General features: G+C 40.3%; 1 protein-coding gene across 1 annotated transcript in view; it reads right to left on the bottom strand.

The window, feature by feature from the left end:
* Window positions 1-20095, bottom strand: part of LOC144781276 (cholesterol 24-hydroxylase-like) — a 219624-nt gene that overhangs the window by 105382 nt on the left and 94147 nt on the right. The window contains exon 5 of the mRNA XM_078660025.1: window positions 18543-18629. Coding sequence (XP_078516151.1) covers window positions 18543-18629 — 87 coding nt within the window. The remainder of the gene's footprint in view (window positions 1-18542; window positions 18630-20095) is intronic.

Raw genomic sequence — 20095 nt, 5'->3', positions numbered from 1 at the left:
TCTCCAGTAGTTCTCTAATACTTACAGCTTAATGGCTAGAATACACCTCATCTGTGCCTGAACCCCTCACATTCCTGAATGTACTTCTCCACATTTCCCAGCCTGGATTCAAACTATCCAGATCTCCATCGCTTCCAGTTTGGTCTCAGCAACAGTAGTGGATTTTTCCACTTTCTCCTAATTTTGTTAAGGCGGAATCTAGAGCACCCACCACATCTTTCCCTCCTTATAAAGGACACTGCTACAGGCAGTGATCTGGTCAGTCTGCATCACTCTTCTCCATGCTTATTAAGTTAGTCAACTCATATTTCACCCTCTTTCAGCCATTACCTGCCAGGGTCATGGCCCACAACCATCAACAAGCAACTTGGTCTCTGTCAGTGCAGTGGATTTGCTACCTCTATCATGGCCCTTTCCTCACATTGCCTGCTACACCCTGAGGTCAGGTGGTTTACTTTTTAATTATGTAGGCCTCAATTTAACCAGTGCCAGATGGTGGGCAGACAAAATATGGAATTGTAAATATCGAGTTACAATAATATCGGTTTCATAATATTGAAGGGCCAGAATATAGAAGGTAAGTAATATCGATTGTTTTAATATCAAAGGGACAGAATTTCGAAGGTAAGTAATATCGATTTTTTTTATATCGATGTTAGTAATATCGATGTTACTAATATCGATTTTTATATGATTTTTGTGTATATTATTATGTATTTAATATGTATGTGTTCTTTTTTGCTGCTGTTATTTAAGTTAATTTTGTATTTTAGTACCGTAGCGGGTTGTGGGTTTACAGAGGAATAGGGTGTGAAGTAATTTAATTATATTACATTAATTATTAATTTTTAGAAATTATAAATTAATTTTAATTAATCTTTGTTTGTAAGTTTTGTAGAGGGCTCTGGGTTTATAGTGGAATAGGGTGGGAAGTAATTTATATGTAATTAAGTAATAATTTATTGTCATTAATTGATATTGCTAACTATATAATAGGTAATTAATTATTAATTGGTAATACATCTTTATTAATTGGTAATTAATTTTAATTAATTGATAATTATGTGAAGTGTATTATTTTATTATTGGAGTTTGTTGTGCATTTATAGGGAAATAGTCTGTAAAATAATTGATATGTAATCAAGTAATTATTAAACTTATAGTTTGGTATTGATAATTAATTTATTGGATATTAATTAATAATTGGTAATTATTTAAAAAAATATTTTCGGAGTTATGAAAATAAATGTATTGTTGTTTAATCATTAATTGGTAATTAAATATTACAAAATAATAGTTATTGATATTTTTAATTAATATATTATTAAGTAATTATTAATTGGCAATTAATTTTTGATAATTCATATTTTTGGTTTCACAAATTATTTAATTGTTCAATATTAGTTAATTGGTAGTTACTTTTTAATAATTAATATGCTTTTGTTATAAGAAATAATTTATTGTTCAATTTTATTAATTGGTGATTAATATTTATTAATGATTATTAATTGGTATTTATAAGTGTTATTTTTAACTTCTACGCTATCCAACATTTTCCCTACTGTTGCACTCTCTGGAGTGGGAATAGTAATTTTTACCCCTACGCTATCCAACACTTTCCCTGCTACTGTTGCACTCTCTGGAGTGGGAATAGTAATTTTTAACCCTTCGCTATCCAACACTTTCCCTGCTGTTGCACTCTCTGGAGTTGGAATAGAAATGTTTACCCCTACACTATCCAACACTTTCCCTACAGTTGCACTCTCTGGAGTTGGAATAGTAATTTTTACCCCTACGCTATTCAACAGTTTCCCTACTGTTGCACTCTTTGGAGTGGGAATAGTAATTTTTACCCCTACGCTATCCAACATTTTCCTTACTGTTGTTTTTTTTTGGAGTTGAAATAGTATTTTATTCCCTCTGTTACTTAATATTTTTTGGTTTGTATTATTTTAGTTAATGTAGTATATAATTAATTTTTAAAATATTCAAACATTTAATTTTTGTAATTTGTTTTGCATAATTATTTAATTTTTATTTCTGTTATTATTTTATGTGTATAGATGAATTTGTAATTTATAATATTTTTTATTATTTGTAAGTTATTAAAATCATTATTAAAACGGATTATTAAGTATATATATTGTACATTATATGTATATGTTTATTTTTTTATTAAATTATGTATATTACTTATTAATGTTAATTATAAAATGTTGTTAACTATGTTTATTATATGTTTAAGTATTATTTAATTTATTTTACTTTTTTTATTAAAAAATATATATTTTTTAAAACAATATTTTTTTTCTCGATATTTTTTTCTCGATATTTTTGTACTTACCTTGTTGTATATATGATGTCGATATTGTTAACCGATATTATTGCTCCGATATTTTTGTATCTCGATTTTTTACCTTTCGATATTTTGTCAGACATTCCTGCCAGATATGTCTTGCAAGGTCATCACTCTCCTTTGTTAGTGTTGTTACTTGCGCTTCCCAGACTCCTGTCAACCCCCAATCTGGGCTGCCGTAGGTGCTCCTCTTCCACCCTGCAGCCACTTCTTTGGTTCTCTGGTGGTTTCTACCTCCTCCACCATGATCCCACAGCCTCATCAGCATTCCCAGCTGTTGCTGTGGGCCTGAACCTCAGTCCAGCTACCAGACCCACAGAGGTGACCTGCAATCTTGCTTACTGCCTAACTCCACTCCTTGGTTGAAATTTTAAGCAAGCTCCGAAGATCACCGGATTTAGAATTATTTTGGATAAACTTAACCTATACGTGGTACAAAGGGACACCCATGGAGTTAACTGGCAATGACAACTAAAGGTGGCTAAAGATAGAGAATTCATATTACGGCACACCTACGAAGATGCTGAGATTTCAATTTGGCACCCCTCTTGGGCACTCTGTAAAGTGACCTTTTGGGTTGGAACGTTCTCCCAATCTAAATTTTGAAGGGAGTGGTGGGTAGCCCTTATTTAGATGGTAGTCTTTCCTTGGCTTCCCTATGTACTCCAAAACTATCCCTTCAAAATCAATCATTATCAGATTTTAGCCCACAAAGCTAAATTGTAACAAGCCAATTGGGAGTCAGAGGTGTAGAAATTGTTCATGTCAAGGGAATGGCTCGGATACCCCTGTTGAAATATAATGGTATTTCGCAAAGATGGCCTTCAGGGACATGGCAATCTCTGCCAAATTGCACCTGATCCAATTTAAATACTTTCATAGAATCTATTACTCACAGTAGTTTATTTATTATGAATTAGAACTCCGAAGAATTCCGCATAAAAGTACATCTAAAAAAAACCTTACACACTATACAGATAAACAGTGAAATACTGAATTCAACATAACATATCTAAAAACACAGAACAACGTCTAAATGGGAACCATTCTATAACTTTCGCGCGCCAAGGGGATTGATCCATAATAAATCAGATTACCATAGATGGATACTTGCGGACTTGTAAGAAGAATATGATCTGATACTATTATATAACTTTCTAAAGTAAAACCTTATAATAAAATGCGGAATTTGACAATTCGCAATACTGTACTAGATAACAAGCAGCAAAAATATGGAGTAAAACAATAGGAATTTGTCACTTCACTATACAGTACGAGGTAACCAACAGCATAACAGCAGCGCGAGAATATTTAAACTTTGCAGAACAATTTTCAGCATGCAGTACTTGATAACTAGCAGCAAAACGGTTGGTAAAGTACAAGTGCACAAATGCATACAAAGTGAATCAGCGTACAGTACTCGTAAACTAGAAGCAGAAAGAGTTGGAAAAGTGCACGTGCTCGGATGCGTAAATTCTGCATCCTTTACTTATTAGCTAGCAGCAGAAGAAGGGAAAAGTTGAAAAAGTGCACGTGCTCAGGAACATACAAATTGAATCACTCAATACTACTCTAATATATATTTAAAAATTGTTTAAAAAAGCAAAACATTTTTAAACACATGAGTTCAGATGGGGGCGCCAGCAGACAGTTACAGGCCTCTTCTGCTGTGGTGATATTATGCTTTAAAAAACCATTCCTCAGGTATCTACGACGTACTGGTTGTAATATAAGGCAGACAAATAGGACATGCTTTAAGTCTTGAATACAGGAGTTACATAAATGACAAAGTCTTTCCTGTCTAGCGATCCCCGCCAAGCTCCTGTTACAATTCTTAGAGGAAGTAAATTGAGCTTAAGTAACAGAATGACACTGCGTACACCATGTGTCAGATTCCATAAAACATACGGTTGTTTTTTTTTGCAAATACAATAATTATTTCTATTCTCTCCGCACATTTTAATGTCTCTTTCACGGAAAGCCCCATAGATTGTTTTCTTAATTATGATTTTCAAAGCCCATTTACAAAGATCTGCCGCACTATCCTTATCTAAGTCGAACATTGTTACAGCTTTTAAGTAATTCCTAAAAAGAGCACTCTTTTCTTTCATATCAACAAAAATGTTCCCGTATAGTGCTACCCGTAACAAATTCTCTGAGATATTTAATAGTGCAATGCTCCATCTAAAGCATGCAGCCATAATTAGCACATAAGTGGAAAGTAAGCCAAATTCAAACCTGCAATAGAAGCAGCTTGATTCACATTACATATTTGGTGCCAGATCTACCCCTCCACTTTCTCAAATTTTCCCCACTCATGTGCATCTATTGTTTCACAAGCATAGCTCAGTGCTGGTGGTATCTTTATTTTATAGACTAATAAGATATGTGTGAAGTGTCTTTTCCCGCAGTGTGTATTCATACGATAAATTGGAAAGGCCTGTGAAATTGCCTCTCATTTACAGTGTTCCATATGATTGCTAATGGAACACCTGTTTGTAAAGACTTTTCCCAAATATGGATAAAACTTACCTACTTCCAATTTCTCTTTTCCCAAGAACCAATGCAAGTTTTTTCTGACTTTACATCCTTGGTGGCTAAAAATCATGACTTAACTCTTTAAAATATTTATTTTTTAATAATTTTCTTCTGTGTATTTCATTAGATCAGCAAGGCGTCTGTGAAGTCCAATTGGGGTTAAATCCATTATTATGGCATCATCTGCATATAGTATGCAGCTCAGCTTTAAATTTCCTAATTTTGGGAATCCCCTTTGCTGAGCCCCAAAAGGCATCCTTGCTTCAAACCATTATTAGTTTCTATTTTTTGTCGAAAGGCCCTGTGTTCCCCCTAATAAAACCTGAGTCCAAGTAGAGTTTTGGAGAGCAATAACTAATCATAATAAATTCCATGGAATCCCCATGGTGACCAATTTTTTTCCACAACGTCCCCCGATCTACCCAGTCGAATGCCGTAGCGAAATCTATAAAAACAGCATATAACAGCCTTCCCCCACTCACTAGGTATTTTTCGGTTCAAGTTTGGAGGACTGTGATATTATCCAAAGTACCACTGTTCTTGAGAAATCCTGTTTGGTCTAAGGGTATAAGATTATTTCCAAATGCCCAATCCTGCAGATGGGTAAGAATGCTCTTCGCAAATAATTTCCCAGTTGCATCCAGGAGAGAGATTTGTCTAAAACTTGCTGGTGAATTTTTTGGACCCTTTTTGTACAGGGGAACGATTATACTTCCCTTCCAAGATTGTGGGATATCATCATGGGAGTAACAATAGGCAAACAGAGGATGCAAAAATGTTGCCCAGGCTTCGCCGTCCTGGTTTATTATAGCTATTGGTACATCATCTGGGCCCATTGCACTAGAATATCTTGCCCCTTTATTGTAACCCTCAGTTACAGAGCATGATGGTGTGCCATATTCGCTCCCCGTGGACGGGGCAAGGCTAAAATCTTGATTCCAACTAGTGGTAGAGTTTAAAGCATACAGCTGGGAAATATACTTAGACCATTCTGCTTCTGGAATTAATATAGGTTTTGACTTCTCTCTCCCACCGCTACATTTTGCTATCAGTGCCCAATATTTCCTAGTGTCGCTGGATTGGGCAATCTCTCAAAGTTTAACCCAATTTGAGTCTTCGACCCTTCTACGTTCCGAAACTGTTTTCCTTTTCCCTAAATTGTGTACACTAAATAGGTGGTAAGAAACCACCATGTAATCAATTGATTAGTGTCCATATACGCCCGATGAGTATAAGAGGTTGGAGAATCCCATGGAAATCTACCATTTAACATTACTAGGTCAAGCATTCTCAAATTTTGCAAGAGTAACAAGCCTCGTTTATCTGGTCTCATAAGATTGGGCTGTACAGAACCTGGAATGGACCATACTTCCACCAATTCGAGGTTTGAAAAGGACATAACTGTACCATTAGATATTTTGGCATTAAAGTCATCCACCATCATAATCCATGAGCATTCTTCAACATAACTTATCCTTTGCACATAAGTACAGATTGAATCTACTAATACGTTTGATGCTCTGCCTGGGGGAACACACACATTTACAAGTAAAAGAAAAAGAAAAACAGCTTGCCCTGAGTTACCTTCACCAATCCGCAACTTCACTCCCATACAACACTTTGAGGGATGAATATAAATCACAGGATCCCATCTCATTGTACAGCTAAGTAAGCTAGCTAAACAATCACTAGCATGCCCTTATACAAATGTCTTAGTAGCGCAACAATATACATAAAAATTCTCAAAATGAAAATCCCCACCCTTCCAGGAGGCAAATTATTTTAGGGTCATATTCTAATAACAATTTGAGCTTACAGTCAGTTTTTCCTACCCCCGCTAAATTCCAGGATATAATCCTTCCCAGTTGGCTACCCCCACAATACGAACTTTTTTGTTGTTGCTTTTGGCCCATTCAGGGCACCGGCCATCCAGCTCCACTGGGCCATCTCATTCTCCACAATGGGACAACCGGGCCTTTGAACTTCGGGACCTATAATGTTAATTACTCTGTTTACTAGAGTTTTCCCCACTCTTATTTCAATGTCTTTAGGGTTTACAGGAATTTGGACGCCCATGTCAGTGGAGAACCCACTACCTTGCACTTGATGAATCTTTCCTAAGCTTTCAGCTGAATCTGGGCAAGGGTTCACACAAGCGAGCACGTCTATATCTCTCTTTCTAAAGGAATCTACATTAGCCAATACTAACATTGAAACTACCCCTGACGCAAATGTACTTGGAGGGGCACTCCTCAAATCCAAGTAGACCAGCTCAAGGACTTCGCTTGTTACCGGCCCAAGTCCTTTATTTCTGGGAGCAACTGAAGAAGGGCACTTCTATTCAGCAACATTGAGTCAGTCTCGAATGGGAAACAAAGAGCAAGGTCCCGTTCACCTGCCCGAAATACGGACCTTTGTGCCCTACGGGTCTTTTACCAATCTGCCCCAAGACCGGTGCCTCCTCTGATTATAACCCCCTTACTGCTACAAACTATGGTTAAGTCCGCCTCCCCAACTTTCCCCTGGCCAGGATCAAACAGTACTGGGAAAGTATCCTGTCCACAAGGAAGAAGAGGGGCACCTCCGCTAACTGAGCCCTGTTCAGATACAGGGGCTAGTGAGTTTGTCAATATGTTTCCTGGTGTAGGGTCTCTACTGGTTTCATAATTAACTAAATTAATATTGCAGGGAAGATTTTGATCCTCAGTGTCACCCCTGTTGACTTTGGGACTCCCACTTTCTTCCTGACCCTCTTGGCTCAGTGGGTTAATCAGCACCGGGTTCGAGCAGGTCGGTTGATTACCGTTAGCTAACCCCGCTTTAGGACCCCCATTCAGTATAGATTGCCCCAGGATCCCATCAACCTTTCTACTTGTTGGCGATTTTGTGCTATTTAGCTCCTCTATTAGGGAAGGGAACAATGGGCCATATTATCAAGGTGCAGTATCGTCGCTTTTTCGGTGAATTGTGCCGAGAAAGCGGCGCTACTTCTAGCACCCTATCATCAAGGGCATGCTAACGCCTGCCTCAAGCCTCATACCGCCCCACTTTGCATGTCAGCTATAAACATCGCTAATGACATGCAAAGTGGGCATTCCCACGTCCAACTACATGTAAAATGTAGTTGGAGGTGGGAACGCATTATTTTCAAGGCGGCCCTTGACAGGCGTTGGGAGACAAGAACCCGCGATAAACTCGTTTATCACAGGTCTCCCAATGCCCGCTATTTTTGTGTCTTACCCATACTTTGCATGGAGGGGTGGATTGCAATGCTGAATCTACCCCCCATATTCACATGGTGAACATTAGCGCGTGAAAACATCGCTTGTTTTCACGTGCTAATGTTCACTATCACCGTTTATTGCCGGTTTGGACATCGCCTGTTAGCTGAGCATTGATAATACGCCGCTAAGAGGCCGATGCAAATCGGTGATAGACGGCGATAGGATTTTGAGCGCTAAACGTATTTATCGCAATTCTTAGATAATATGCCCCTGCATTTTTTTCTGTTTCCGTTTTGGCATACGTTGAATCCTGTTCTTCTTCTTTCCCCTCTGACCGAGTCGGGTGTTGCTTTATCTTAGTGCGGGGGCCTCCCCTAAGGGTGCAGTGACTGAAATATTAGCTGATTCTTCAGTTAGCTGTAATTTGCTCGGGGGGCCTATTGTACATGAGTTTTTGAGATATTTTTTTTTTAATGGGATATGGCCATAATGGGGGCGCAACCGGAGTTACTTTTGAATTTAAATTTCCCCCTTGACTAGTAGGCTGAGCTCTCTGTCTATGTTGATTAACTGGGGGTGAACTTCCCAGGGAGCTACCTCTGGGCGATACAACTAAAGAGTCCTTCACTTCCTGCTCCACTATCTTAATTCCCCTTTTAGACACCCCCTTACATGTCTGGCATACGCAACAGACTACATCAGGGACCTTTGCTAATTTATTTGTTGCTTGATTAACCTGATTAAGTTCCTGTATCCCCGTTAAAATAGGAGAGAGAACTTCCAATATATGATCAGAATTTAGAGTGCTTTTTTCTAACAAAGATGCAATTGATGAGAGAATTCTCTCCAATGCATAAAAAATCTCTAAGGCTCTCCCCCGTGTATTCTTGACTGAGATCAAGATGTTATCTACCCCCTTATCCAGAAATGCTGCTGATGGCCCCACATCGGACAATTCTAATGAATGAACATGTGAAAAACTAGTAGGGGTACTACTATACAGGTCGGGCATATGCGAGTGTCCAGCTGATAAGACTGGAAACATTCTCGATTCCAAGTCCAGGTCCGGATCCTTGGTACTTGTTTTTCTCAAAAGCGCCTTCAAGTCTTTGTTTTTTTCCAGTGTAATAGCAATGTCTGGTAAGGTATAGTCCTCAGTTTTCGCCAGTACAGGGCTACTATCTACGAACTGTGGCACATGTAACGCTTGTTAATACAAATTCATCAGAGAAGGTCCAGAGTTACATTAAATAAATAATAAATCCGTATTTGTAAATCACGAACTACTCATCCTTACGGGTCTCAAGGCGCTGGGGGCCGTCGTGGAAATTAAGTGAGCTATTGCCCAGAGTCACATGGTGCTGAGCTGAGCTGCCACCGGAGCCGGGGAGCCGGGGATCGAACAATGAACCCTGTGCTCCGAAGTTAGCTGCCCTGGCCGCTGCACCACACCTCGCCACTTTCAATAACACTACTTCTTGGAGTGGTTTGAGGATTATCAAACAGGGATACCAACCCTGCCAATAGTTATAATGTTGATTTATTTTTATTTATTTTATTTATTTTTAGTGTTTTCTATAGCGCGAACATGACCCTGCACAGGGTATCAGAGCGCTTTACAATAGCATATAAACAACATTCTTAACTTTACATGTTACTAGCCATAGGTGATTACGTATTAGCAAATCCGTAAGAGCTAACATAACCAAAAAGTTCACATATAGATTTCTATAAAGTCTTTGGAACTTAAATGAGATAAAAACTAGTATAACATTTCAACCTAGTACAGTGAGTTGCTTGTGTGGAAATTCTACCAGCCAGGCCGAATGAAATAAAAGAAGTACAGTTATAAGGGTTTAAGGGAGAAATTTCCTCATATAAAACGATTTTGCTTCCTTTTTAAATTTTGCGATGGTTGGAATTCTTCTCAACTCCGGGGGGAGGGCGTTCCAAATTCTCGGTGCCGCCCCTGAGAATGCTCGGTCATAAGTTCTTTTCTTATGGAAGCGCGCCGGTTTCAGTAGTAGATCAGCATTGCTCCTGGAGGAACGGGACCCTCCCGACAACGTGAGTTTCTTGGCGAGGTAGACTGGATATTTGTTGTGAATTGCTTTGTGTGTGACACATGCCAGCTTGAACTGGATTCGTGCTTCGAAAGGAAGCCAGTTGAGAGCTTTCAAGTGGGGGGAGATATGGTCAAATTTTTTGGATCCCGCTATGAGTCTTGTGGCTGCATTAAGGCATGCTTTCAATGGGGCTGTTGAGATCTTAGGGAGCCCGGCTAAGGTTGTGCAACCGTATTCAATCCTTGAGATGACCAATGCCTGAACTGCTGTTTTGAGGTCTGCTTTGTTTAAGAAAGGCTCTAGTTTTCTTAAGTAGCTTAAGTGGAACCTGGCGTTTTTTGCCATTGTGTTGATATGTACAGACATATTAAGGTTTTTGTCCAGAATGATACCCAGAGATTTAGTTGACTCCACAATCTTCGGAGTGCACTTTAGAGCTGTGATGAGGTTGGACCATTCAGCAATCAATGTTTTTCTTTTTTTAGGAGTAATCAGGAGGAATTCCGTTTTTTGAGGATTAAGTTTTAGGTGGTTCTTGGTTAGCCATAGAAGTGTTCTTGCTAGAGCAATGTTCATTGTCTTTAAATCATCAGTCGACGCAACCTTAATGTACAGCTGAGTGTCATCAGCATACATATGGTAAGCAATGTTAGCATTTTGAAGTATTTCCGTAAGAGGTTCTACGTATAGATTGAAAAGTGATGGAGATAGCGTTGAGCCTTGAGGAACTCCTATAGTATTGTCAGTTGCATTTGAAAGGGTTTGATTGACCATTATTTTTTGTGATCTATTCTCCAGAAAGGAGCTGAACCAGGATAGCACTGTCCCCTCGAATCCCATCCTGTTTTTAAGTCGATCGAGGATATAGGCATGGTTCACCGTGTCGAAAGCTGACGACAGGTCCAATAAGATTAGGAGGCATGTTTTATTCTGGTCCAGAGCCAGTAAAGCGTCATCTACTATGTGCAGAATCGCAGTTTCTGTACTGTGATTTGGACGGAAACCGGATTGGCAGTCATTTAGAAGCTTGAATTTAGAGATGTGTAGGCTCAATTGATGTTGGACACATTTTTCCAGAATTTTGGCCAACATGGGAATATTGGTTACCGGTCTAAAGTTGTTCGCATCTAAAGGGTTCTCAGTCGGTTTTTTTAGGAGTGGGATGACTTGTCCTGTTTTTAAGCAGGCTGGTATTTGACCTTGAGACAACGAGGCATTAATGATCTTGGACCAGGCCGGGATTAGCAGGTGATTTATGGAGGACCAGCATTTCGCCGGAAGGGGATCATTGTAATGATTGTTAGGTTTCGAGGTCGCCATGATTTTTGAAATGTCTAATTCGCTGACCTGTGTAAAATCTGACCATCTCGCACTGTTTTTGGGTTCGGCTGATTCTGGTTCATCCGGCACCTTATCTCCCCAGTCCTTCTCCAATTCAATGTCATCCGCCGCTTTTTTGAGTTCCCTCTCCAATGAGTTGGCTTTGTTTGTAAAGAAGATCGAGAAGTCTTCGCTGTTTAAGCAAGTTTTGGCAAGGACTGGAGCTATTTTGGCCGCCTTGTTTGATTGATCTTTAAGTAGATCGAATAGTTTCCTTGGTCTATTAACTGCATTGTCCAGTTCTTTCCTGAAGAATTCTTTTTTAGATTTAATAATGCTTTTATTATATGCTTTCCTGGATTGTCTCAGTAAGGTTAGCTGGGGTGAGGAGGGGTGTTGTCGCCATTTACGTTCCGCTGATCTCAGTGACCTTCTTTCTTCATTTAGGGCTCCGTTGAACCATGGGTTTTTGTCTTTGTCTGAGAATCTTTTTAATTTTAGCGGGGCAATGTCCTCAATGATGCTGGACATTGTTTCGTTGTAATGTAGCGTGAGGTCGTTGACGTCCTCCATGTTCATGGGTGGCTGCAGATCAATATTGCATCGTGTCGCTAGGTTTTCCATATTAATTTCTCTGGTGTCCCTAGACCATTTTTTAGGTTTAATAGTTTGTGTAGATGATTTAGATTTTCTGAGGGGGATTTCGAAGGTAATTATGTGGTGGTCCGACCAGTCGCAGGGTGTGATTGCAATGTTCTCAATAGATTTCTCTTTAGCTATGATCCAATCAAGAATAGATCCTTTATTGTGGGTGGGGAGATGACATCCTTGGACTAAGGATTGGCTATCCAGGAAGGATTTTAACAGGGTGATTTGATTGTCATCATGATCTTCCCAATGCATGTTGAAGTCTCCTAAGAATATATCGCCCGTCTGCAGATTAGAGTTAGAAGTTATGATTTCTATCAACTGGTCTGTGAATTTGGTCTTAGTACCCGGGGGGTGGTATAAGGCATGTAGTTTACAGTTCAGGTTATTTGCTGCTCTTAAGGACATGCCTAGATATTCACACGACTCTAAAGGCTCAGCTTGTATTTTTGTTATGGAAATGTCAGATTTATGTATACAAGCGATGCCACCACCTTTTCTGATGATTCTGTCCTGCCTCAAAATCTGGTAGTTAGGGGGGACCAGTAGGTCTAGGCAGGGCGACGAAGAGTCAGAGAGCCATGTTTCCGTTAGAATGATTATGTCGATGTTATGGTTAAGAATGAGATCAGCTATGTCTGCCGCATGTTTATTTGCCGATCGACAATTGAGTAGAGCGCAGCGAAAATGCTCAATGCTGAAGGGTGGCAGAGATTCTTCAGGCGTTAATGCCACTCTCCTAAGATTGTTGGCATTGATCCCTCTAGTATTAGCCTGAGAGTTTCTACAGGCTTTCGTTACTATAGTTTGAATATTATGGTTTTCTTCTAGCTTAGTTTTAGTGGTAGGCCTGGGTTCATATGTGGATACAATAGATAATAGCTCACTATCAGTCAGATAGTTGAGTTGCGTGCGAGGACGGTAAATTCTGTTCGATAAAGCCAATGGGGTGGAGCTTTGTTTAACATGCGTTTCATGGTGGGAAGATTGAAAAATCTCCATTTTTGCCAGCCATTTTTCAGACAGGCACAGTAGGTTTAGGTTGATGATTCCTTTCTATCCAAGTTCTCTTTCACAAAGACTTCTACTTTGCCCTCAGCTAGATCCGTTTCCATCTTACTGTCTTCCCCTCCTGCTTGTAAAGCAATTCCACCAAGTAGCTGTGTAAGTGTCAACAAATGAGCGCTTTTACCTTCATTCTGATGGTGAATAATTATGGCGGGATAAATGGTCTCTGTAACCAGTTCCGTGCACACATCGGCCAACAGCCGACACGAGCACTACCTGCCCAGTTCTGCGCACGACCGTTGGCAGACGCTGCCCAGCCCATTCTTTATAACTCCCGCACCGCAGCAAAACTTACGAGTTAAACTCTGGGAGAGCAGACTGAACGCCCTCCTCATTCTCTGATTTTACATGGGTGTCCATCTCCATCTCCTGGACTTCCTGGACCACTTTTTCCTCTTCCATTGCCACCTTACCACGTTTAGAGCACCTTACACCTTTTGTGAGCACTGACATCACTGATCTTAAATCACAAGATTTAAGATGTGAGATGTGTTCCCTATTTCTCCTTTGCCGGATAGTTTTTGGGAGTTTAAGGGGTCTACGATGGTCTGTGGATCGGCTTGCAAAAGGCCCTGACAGTCCTATAACTGACTCTACTGCTGTACTTGAGCGCAAGCACATGGGTGGCATTTAAAGGATTTAAATGTTCTCCTCGCCCACCGTACACGCATGCACACACGCCACTCACCGCTCTCCAGCGACCTAAACTGCCTCCACCAGGGGTCTGCAACTGGGAACAGCAACAACAGAGAGCTGACGGGTGAGCCCGTGGCCATAGTCTCAGTTTTCAATGTTTCAGCCTCAGTGGGACAGAGGGCTGTTTCGAGCAGTTTCAGGCAATTTTCAATTGATTTTCTGGAGTGGTGGTCAGGTCGGGCTGCGAGCATGAACTCGAGCAGGCTCCACCAGTCTGTCTTTGAGGGATGGCTGTAGATGCCTCCCCTAACTGCCTTTAAAACCATATACGTAACCGAAACTTCTTCCATGTCATTTGGGGATACAATGTCATCCAGCTTTACGAGGTAGAGATGGCACATATACTGCCTACTATGCATGAATGGTTGATTGAAATCCCCCCTAAACTTAGTTTTTAAGGTAATAGATAGGAAAAGGGCTACTGAGAGGAATTTGTTCTCCTACTGGCCTAGGATTTTACTCATCAAAAGAGACATCGCCAAATATTGTGCAACGGATTAAGCAGCCAGTTCTGGTGGCTCAGTGGACTAATGTGTCCATTGCAGGGGCATGTGTTCGACCTCATGATCACAGGCTCAAATCCCGGCGGGTCCACTCAGCCTTTCATCCATCTGAAATCGATAAAATGAGTACCATTGAGTTGGGTAACAATAAACATCTGCTATTCTGCGCCAAGATACCTCCGGATGAACGTGGGCTTTGCAAATACACGTTATGTTATAATATATTACCTTGAATCAAATCTTCTTGACCAGGAACAGAGTAAGTGGTCGGATTTCCACCTTTTTTAAAATCCTCCTTTTGTCTTCTCTCACAGATTATCTCTCACACTCTTCAGTGTCTGTCTGTGCCCACTGGTTCATCCTTGCACCCAGTTGATCTTGTATCTATGCTTAAAGGCCCTGAAGTTCAAGTAGGCTTTTTCAGAACTGGGCCAAAGATATTTCAGTTTGAATGTACAATAACCATCTCAAATTGAAGGCCGATAAAATGGGATAAAAACATGTATGGCAAAGACACTGTGTGATAATTTCCACGTTGTAAAGGCTGTTTCCCTTCGTGCTTGGGTTTCCATCTTAATAGAATTTCCAGCCTCAAAGGGAATAACAAAATCTACCAAACACTGCAGATCCAGTGTCTTTGACCCAGAAACCTCTGAGTAAAACTCTTTGGGGAAAAGAGGTAATATTGGGGAAATCGAATTCCGTATTTCCAATTCCTCTGGTTATTCCTCAGTATTGGGTAGGCTCTTAGGGTCCAACTTGTCATGCCATAGATCTTCCTCAACCCCTGAGCTATTGATGCCCTTGGTATTGGTAACTCGGTGTGAGGGGTAGATCAAGTGCTTAATTTGAGCTGGTTGTTTCCAGTGCTTGGCACCGGCACTTAATTGTCAACCTTCGGCACTTAGGGCAGTATGCCACATGGTTGTACCATCTGGCGAATTTAGGAATGAGCAATACAACAGTCATTGATAAATTCAACATACATTAAAAAGTACTAATATTTGCTACCCGATCCGTCCTTATAGTATCAGGGGCTTGGAATATTGGGCATGGGCAATGGGTGGTGCAAGTTGCAGTGACCTCCTGGCACTTGTTTTTTTTTCAAATTAAGCACTGAAGTAGATGGTGGAGGTTTATACTGGCTGAAAATCCATGGACAGGGCTTTAAGTGGGCCGGGTCCTGCCAATACTCAGCGCCTATCACTCATGGAAAAAACTTTTTATCAAATCCAGACCCCTATAGTGGGCTACCCATTAAATGTGACATGGAACACAAATTCAAATAAAGGGAACTCTCATCTCCGTTATACTACAGATACAGTGCTCACCATATTTTTAGAGTTCCCCGGGCTAATAGGAACCGCATTTCTAATATAGATGTGTTTTGGTACTTTTTCTGTATAGGTTGCACACACTTTATGTAGTCCTGATGAAGACCCCAGATTGACAAATTAAGTTTATGCGACATAAGGAGGGGTCGAAACGTCGACGTGTTTATTAAAACGTCCTAATCAATGTCAAATAAGTGACTGTACAATTCAATTCTGATAATTTGACATATGATCAAAAATTAAGAATAGGACGTGATCTGAAGAATCTGATGTTGTATATTATAATTTTTATGTGTGTTTATTGTAATGTGTTGTGATGTGCATATTTATGTAATGTTCACACTTGCTTATGTTTGTAATATGATGTGATTTGTATATGTTATTAATGATATGTTGTCTATATTATGTGTGTGAATACACTATCAACTTTATTACAAATAATAATTTTTTCAGAAATATTTGGGAGATTTTTTTCTTTGGGGTTGATAATTCCCTTTTTTGAATTTGTGTTCCATGTCACATTTAATGGGTAGCCCACTATAGGGGTCTTGATTTGATAAAAAAGTTTTTTTCCATGAGTGATAGTAGCAGAACCATTGTTCACTTACTGTAATATTCCCCAGGTTCTGTGCTTGACTGGCTAACCCCATTGTTACTAATGGAATACTCAGCGCCAGCAGTTCTAATAAGCAGGAGCTGAGACGGGTCCCTATCAGGCTCTCCATTTTTGCCCTCACCCTCAAGGTGAAAAAAAAATTGTAACTCTGCAGCAGTAGAACCCTTCGCTGCCTTTGATGTAACTTCAAAGAGACTCGTAATAGTTGTTTCACAGTCTCATCATTTCAGAACGGAGCATTTTCAATATCATGTACAATGAAGCCATAGTTGTTGCTTATTTAGCTTATGCAACTAACAACCATTGACAAAGCCAATACTCCAGCTTCTTGTAGGTAGAATGTTACTTGTTATATTATATATCTGGATGCAATGACAGAAGCAGCACAATACCAGTCGGGCATCACACTATTCTAAGCACAGATTTTTAGCCTACATGTTTTCACACCACACCCTTATTAACATTGGCAACGCCCCTTTGAGTGACACCCCCGTCCTCAGTTTTTTCATCTAATTTAAAGCCCTGTCCATGGATCTGGTAATAACAGCCTTTGTGCTTGGTACAGAGCACATATTAACTTAAGCTCGCACCTTCGCTCTTCACGTTTTCAGCTCTAAGGGCTAGATGTAGGTAAATAGGTTTTACCGATTCTAATATACCAAATTTTACCGATTCGGTATTTCAGAATCGGTAAACCCTATGTAGGTAATTAATCGGTAAAAAATACCGAATCGTTAAGATTCGGTATTTACCGAATCGGTAATTACCGATTCGGTAAATACCGAAAAATTCAAGGGTGACAGGGTGTCACTTTGACACCCTGTTGCACCCCTGATTAGTGCTGGTGTGCACATGTGGCATACATACATGGCCAAAGGGAATGTATGTCTGTCACATGGCACAGGTGTAAATGCACATTTATGCATTTACATAGGAATTCTTATTTACCACCAACTAATAGTTGGTGGTAAATAACGAATTCTTAACGCCCAGAAGCACTGTTTACAGTGCTTCCCACATCTCATTTACCGATTCGGTAAATACCGAATCGGTAACGGTAAATACCGAATCGGTAAATACCGATTCGTTATTTACCGAATCGGTAAAATAGCCTCCTACATAGGAAAAGGCTTTTACCGGTCGGTAGCGGCCGATTTCGGCCGTTACCGACCTGTAAAAGCCTACCTATATCTGGTCCTAAAGCCCTTCAAACTTGCTCCTGTCTGCATCAGCAAATGTGCTAATGGCCTCCTGTTATAACAGGATGAAACTCCAAGCCCGCTCTTTTTCTGTAATCCCCGAGTAGAGGTGGAATTTGCTTCCAAGACCCTGATATCCATATCTGGTCATTCATCTGTATGGAAAACCCTTTAAACTTTGCTGTTTAACGTCTCCTTCTTTGCTTTTATTGTCACAGCTTCGACATTTGATGAACTGACCGCTGCACTTGAAAAATTCATTTTGACACGTTCACTCATTATGTTCAAGTCCTTCAAATAAAACGCCTATATGGAAAGTCAATATTTACAACAAATCGCATACAGCTGGAAGAAGTCTACCCCATAAAAACATCAGCTGCTAGAAATGTTTTCAAGTAACCTAGAAGAGATCCTTCATCAAAGACTGTCCAATGCACGCCTAATGTGGAGTTATGATGAGACATGTACACTAATTATCTTCTATGTGTTTTAAGCTAATATTATTAGTTGAATGTACTCCAACATTTAAGGCACGGAAGACTTTAGCATTCCAGAAAGGATAGAATGACTTGTAGCATCTCTGGTGTGGAATGTTATGATTTATTTGCTAATACGTTAACTGGATTGTGGGTACAAGGTATATTTATCAGGGAGTCCATGGCGCATTTGCTACTCCGACCAGTGACCCACTATGACAGCATCTAAACCTAGACCTCCAGGTTTCATTGTTCCCCTTCAAATGCATATATCACAGCTGTGATGTACAACAAGGGTTGAAAGAAGGTGCCTATTTTAACATTCCTGACTTTACCCATCAAACATGCTGTGCTTTTAAATTTTCATTTACCAATAGAAATCCCCCCAAAAGACAGTAATGGTTGCTTAGTAAGGCTAAACACTGACTTGTTGGTTTTAGGACAGTCTTCTTAACCTCAGCACATACAATGACATCTTTGAAACTCTTGGAGACTTACGTCCGGCTGAATGCAGGGTCGAAGATTCTGCGTTGCTTGTACCAGTGTTCGTGATCTGTATCCGTTAACAATCCTTTACCCATAAATCTAAATGTAAAAAGAAATAACACACTTTGATCGAACATATAGCTAGCTAAACTACTACAACAAATATTAATTTCTACCATACCATGATAGCACATTTTTATTCTTAATTTTTTCCTAAACTCTTTACCGCAATGCAGGACGCTTATCTTTAGGCAAAATGATTTGAGTCTAGAGGTTACATTAAACAAAGAAGGCAACAATAAATAAAACAAGCATTAGCAAAGCCAATTGGTAGCGACTATGCAAGAGTTTTTGGCTCTGCCAATGTGTTTAGCTGTACACCAGCGTGGCTGCTGTTCCGCATGGCTAAAAGTTAGTGGCATAGAGAAGAGTTGCACGGAGTGTCATAGAGTGGACTGGCAAAGAGAGGATTAGAGTAGCAGAGAGTATTGTATATTGAAGTGGCATGCAGTGGAGTCGCATACAGTGGAATGGCATACGGAGTACAGTGAACTGGTGTAGAATGCATTGGCGTAGAGTGTTTCAGAGTATAGTGGTGAGGAGCACAGCGGCATAAAATTCAGCGCTGAACAATTCAGCATTGTAGAATGCAGTGGCAGAAATTAGAGTCTTGCATAGCAGAGTGTAGTGGTGCAGACTGGAGTGGTGAAGAGTAGATGTAGTGACAGAGTACAGTGGTGTGGAGTGCAGTGGTGCAGAGTGGAGTGATGCAGAGTAGATAGAGTGGCGTAAGTGCAGTGGTGCAGATTAGAGTGGCACAGAGTGCAGTGGCATAGAGTGGTGAAGGATAGAGTGTCAAGGAGTGGTGAAGAGTAGATGATAGTGCCATAGAGTGAAATGGCATAGAGTGCAGGGGTGTAGAGTGAAATGCTGCAGAGTGCAGTAACGCAGAGTGGAGTGATGCAGAGTAGAGTGGCGTAGAGTGCATTGACAAAGAATGTTAGTAGTGAAGGCTAGAGTGGCATAGAATTCAGTGGCGTAGAGTGCAGTTTTGCAGAGTGCAGTGGCTTAGAGTACAGTGGCATAGAGTGCTGTTGAGTAGAGTGGCATTGAGTGGCATATAGAGGAGTGAACTGATGTAGAGTACTTTGGCAAAGAGTGTTGCAGAATATAGTGAGGGAGAGTGCAGCGGCAGTAAATTCAGCGGCGTACAATGCAGTGGCATAGATTAGAGTGGTCAAAAGTAGAGAGGAGTGGTGCAGAGTGGAGTAGTGCTGAGTAGAGTGGCATACAGTGCAGTGGTGGAGAGTAGAGTGGCGTAGGGTAGCAGAGAGTTCAGTGGCATAGAGTGGCACAGAGTGGAGTGGCGTAGAGTGCAGTTGTTAAAATGGAAATGAATGCATCTATCAATGAAAATATAATCTCATCCTTATTAACAGACTCACCCGTGGTGAACTCCAAATCAACCCGACTCGCAAATATGTAGTCGAACCTGGGATTGCTGAGTGATAGGTCACAGGCAGGAGGGTGCTTGGCTGGCAGGCTAACACTCAGGCAGGGAACTC

The sequence above is a fragment of the Lissotriton helveticus genome, chromosome 9, assembly GCF_964261635.1.
Source record: "Lissotriton helveticus chromosome 9, aLisHel1.1, whole genome shotgun sequence".
NCBI lineage: Eukaryota > Metazoa > Chordata > Amphibia > Caudata > Salamandridae > Lissotriton > Lissotriton helveticus.
The sequence above is the reverse complement of the archived record's forward strand: the minus strand, read 5'-3'. Positions and strand labels throughout refer to the sequence as shown.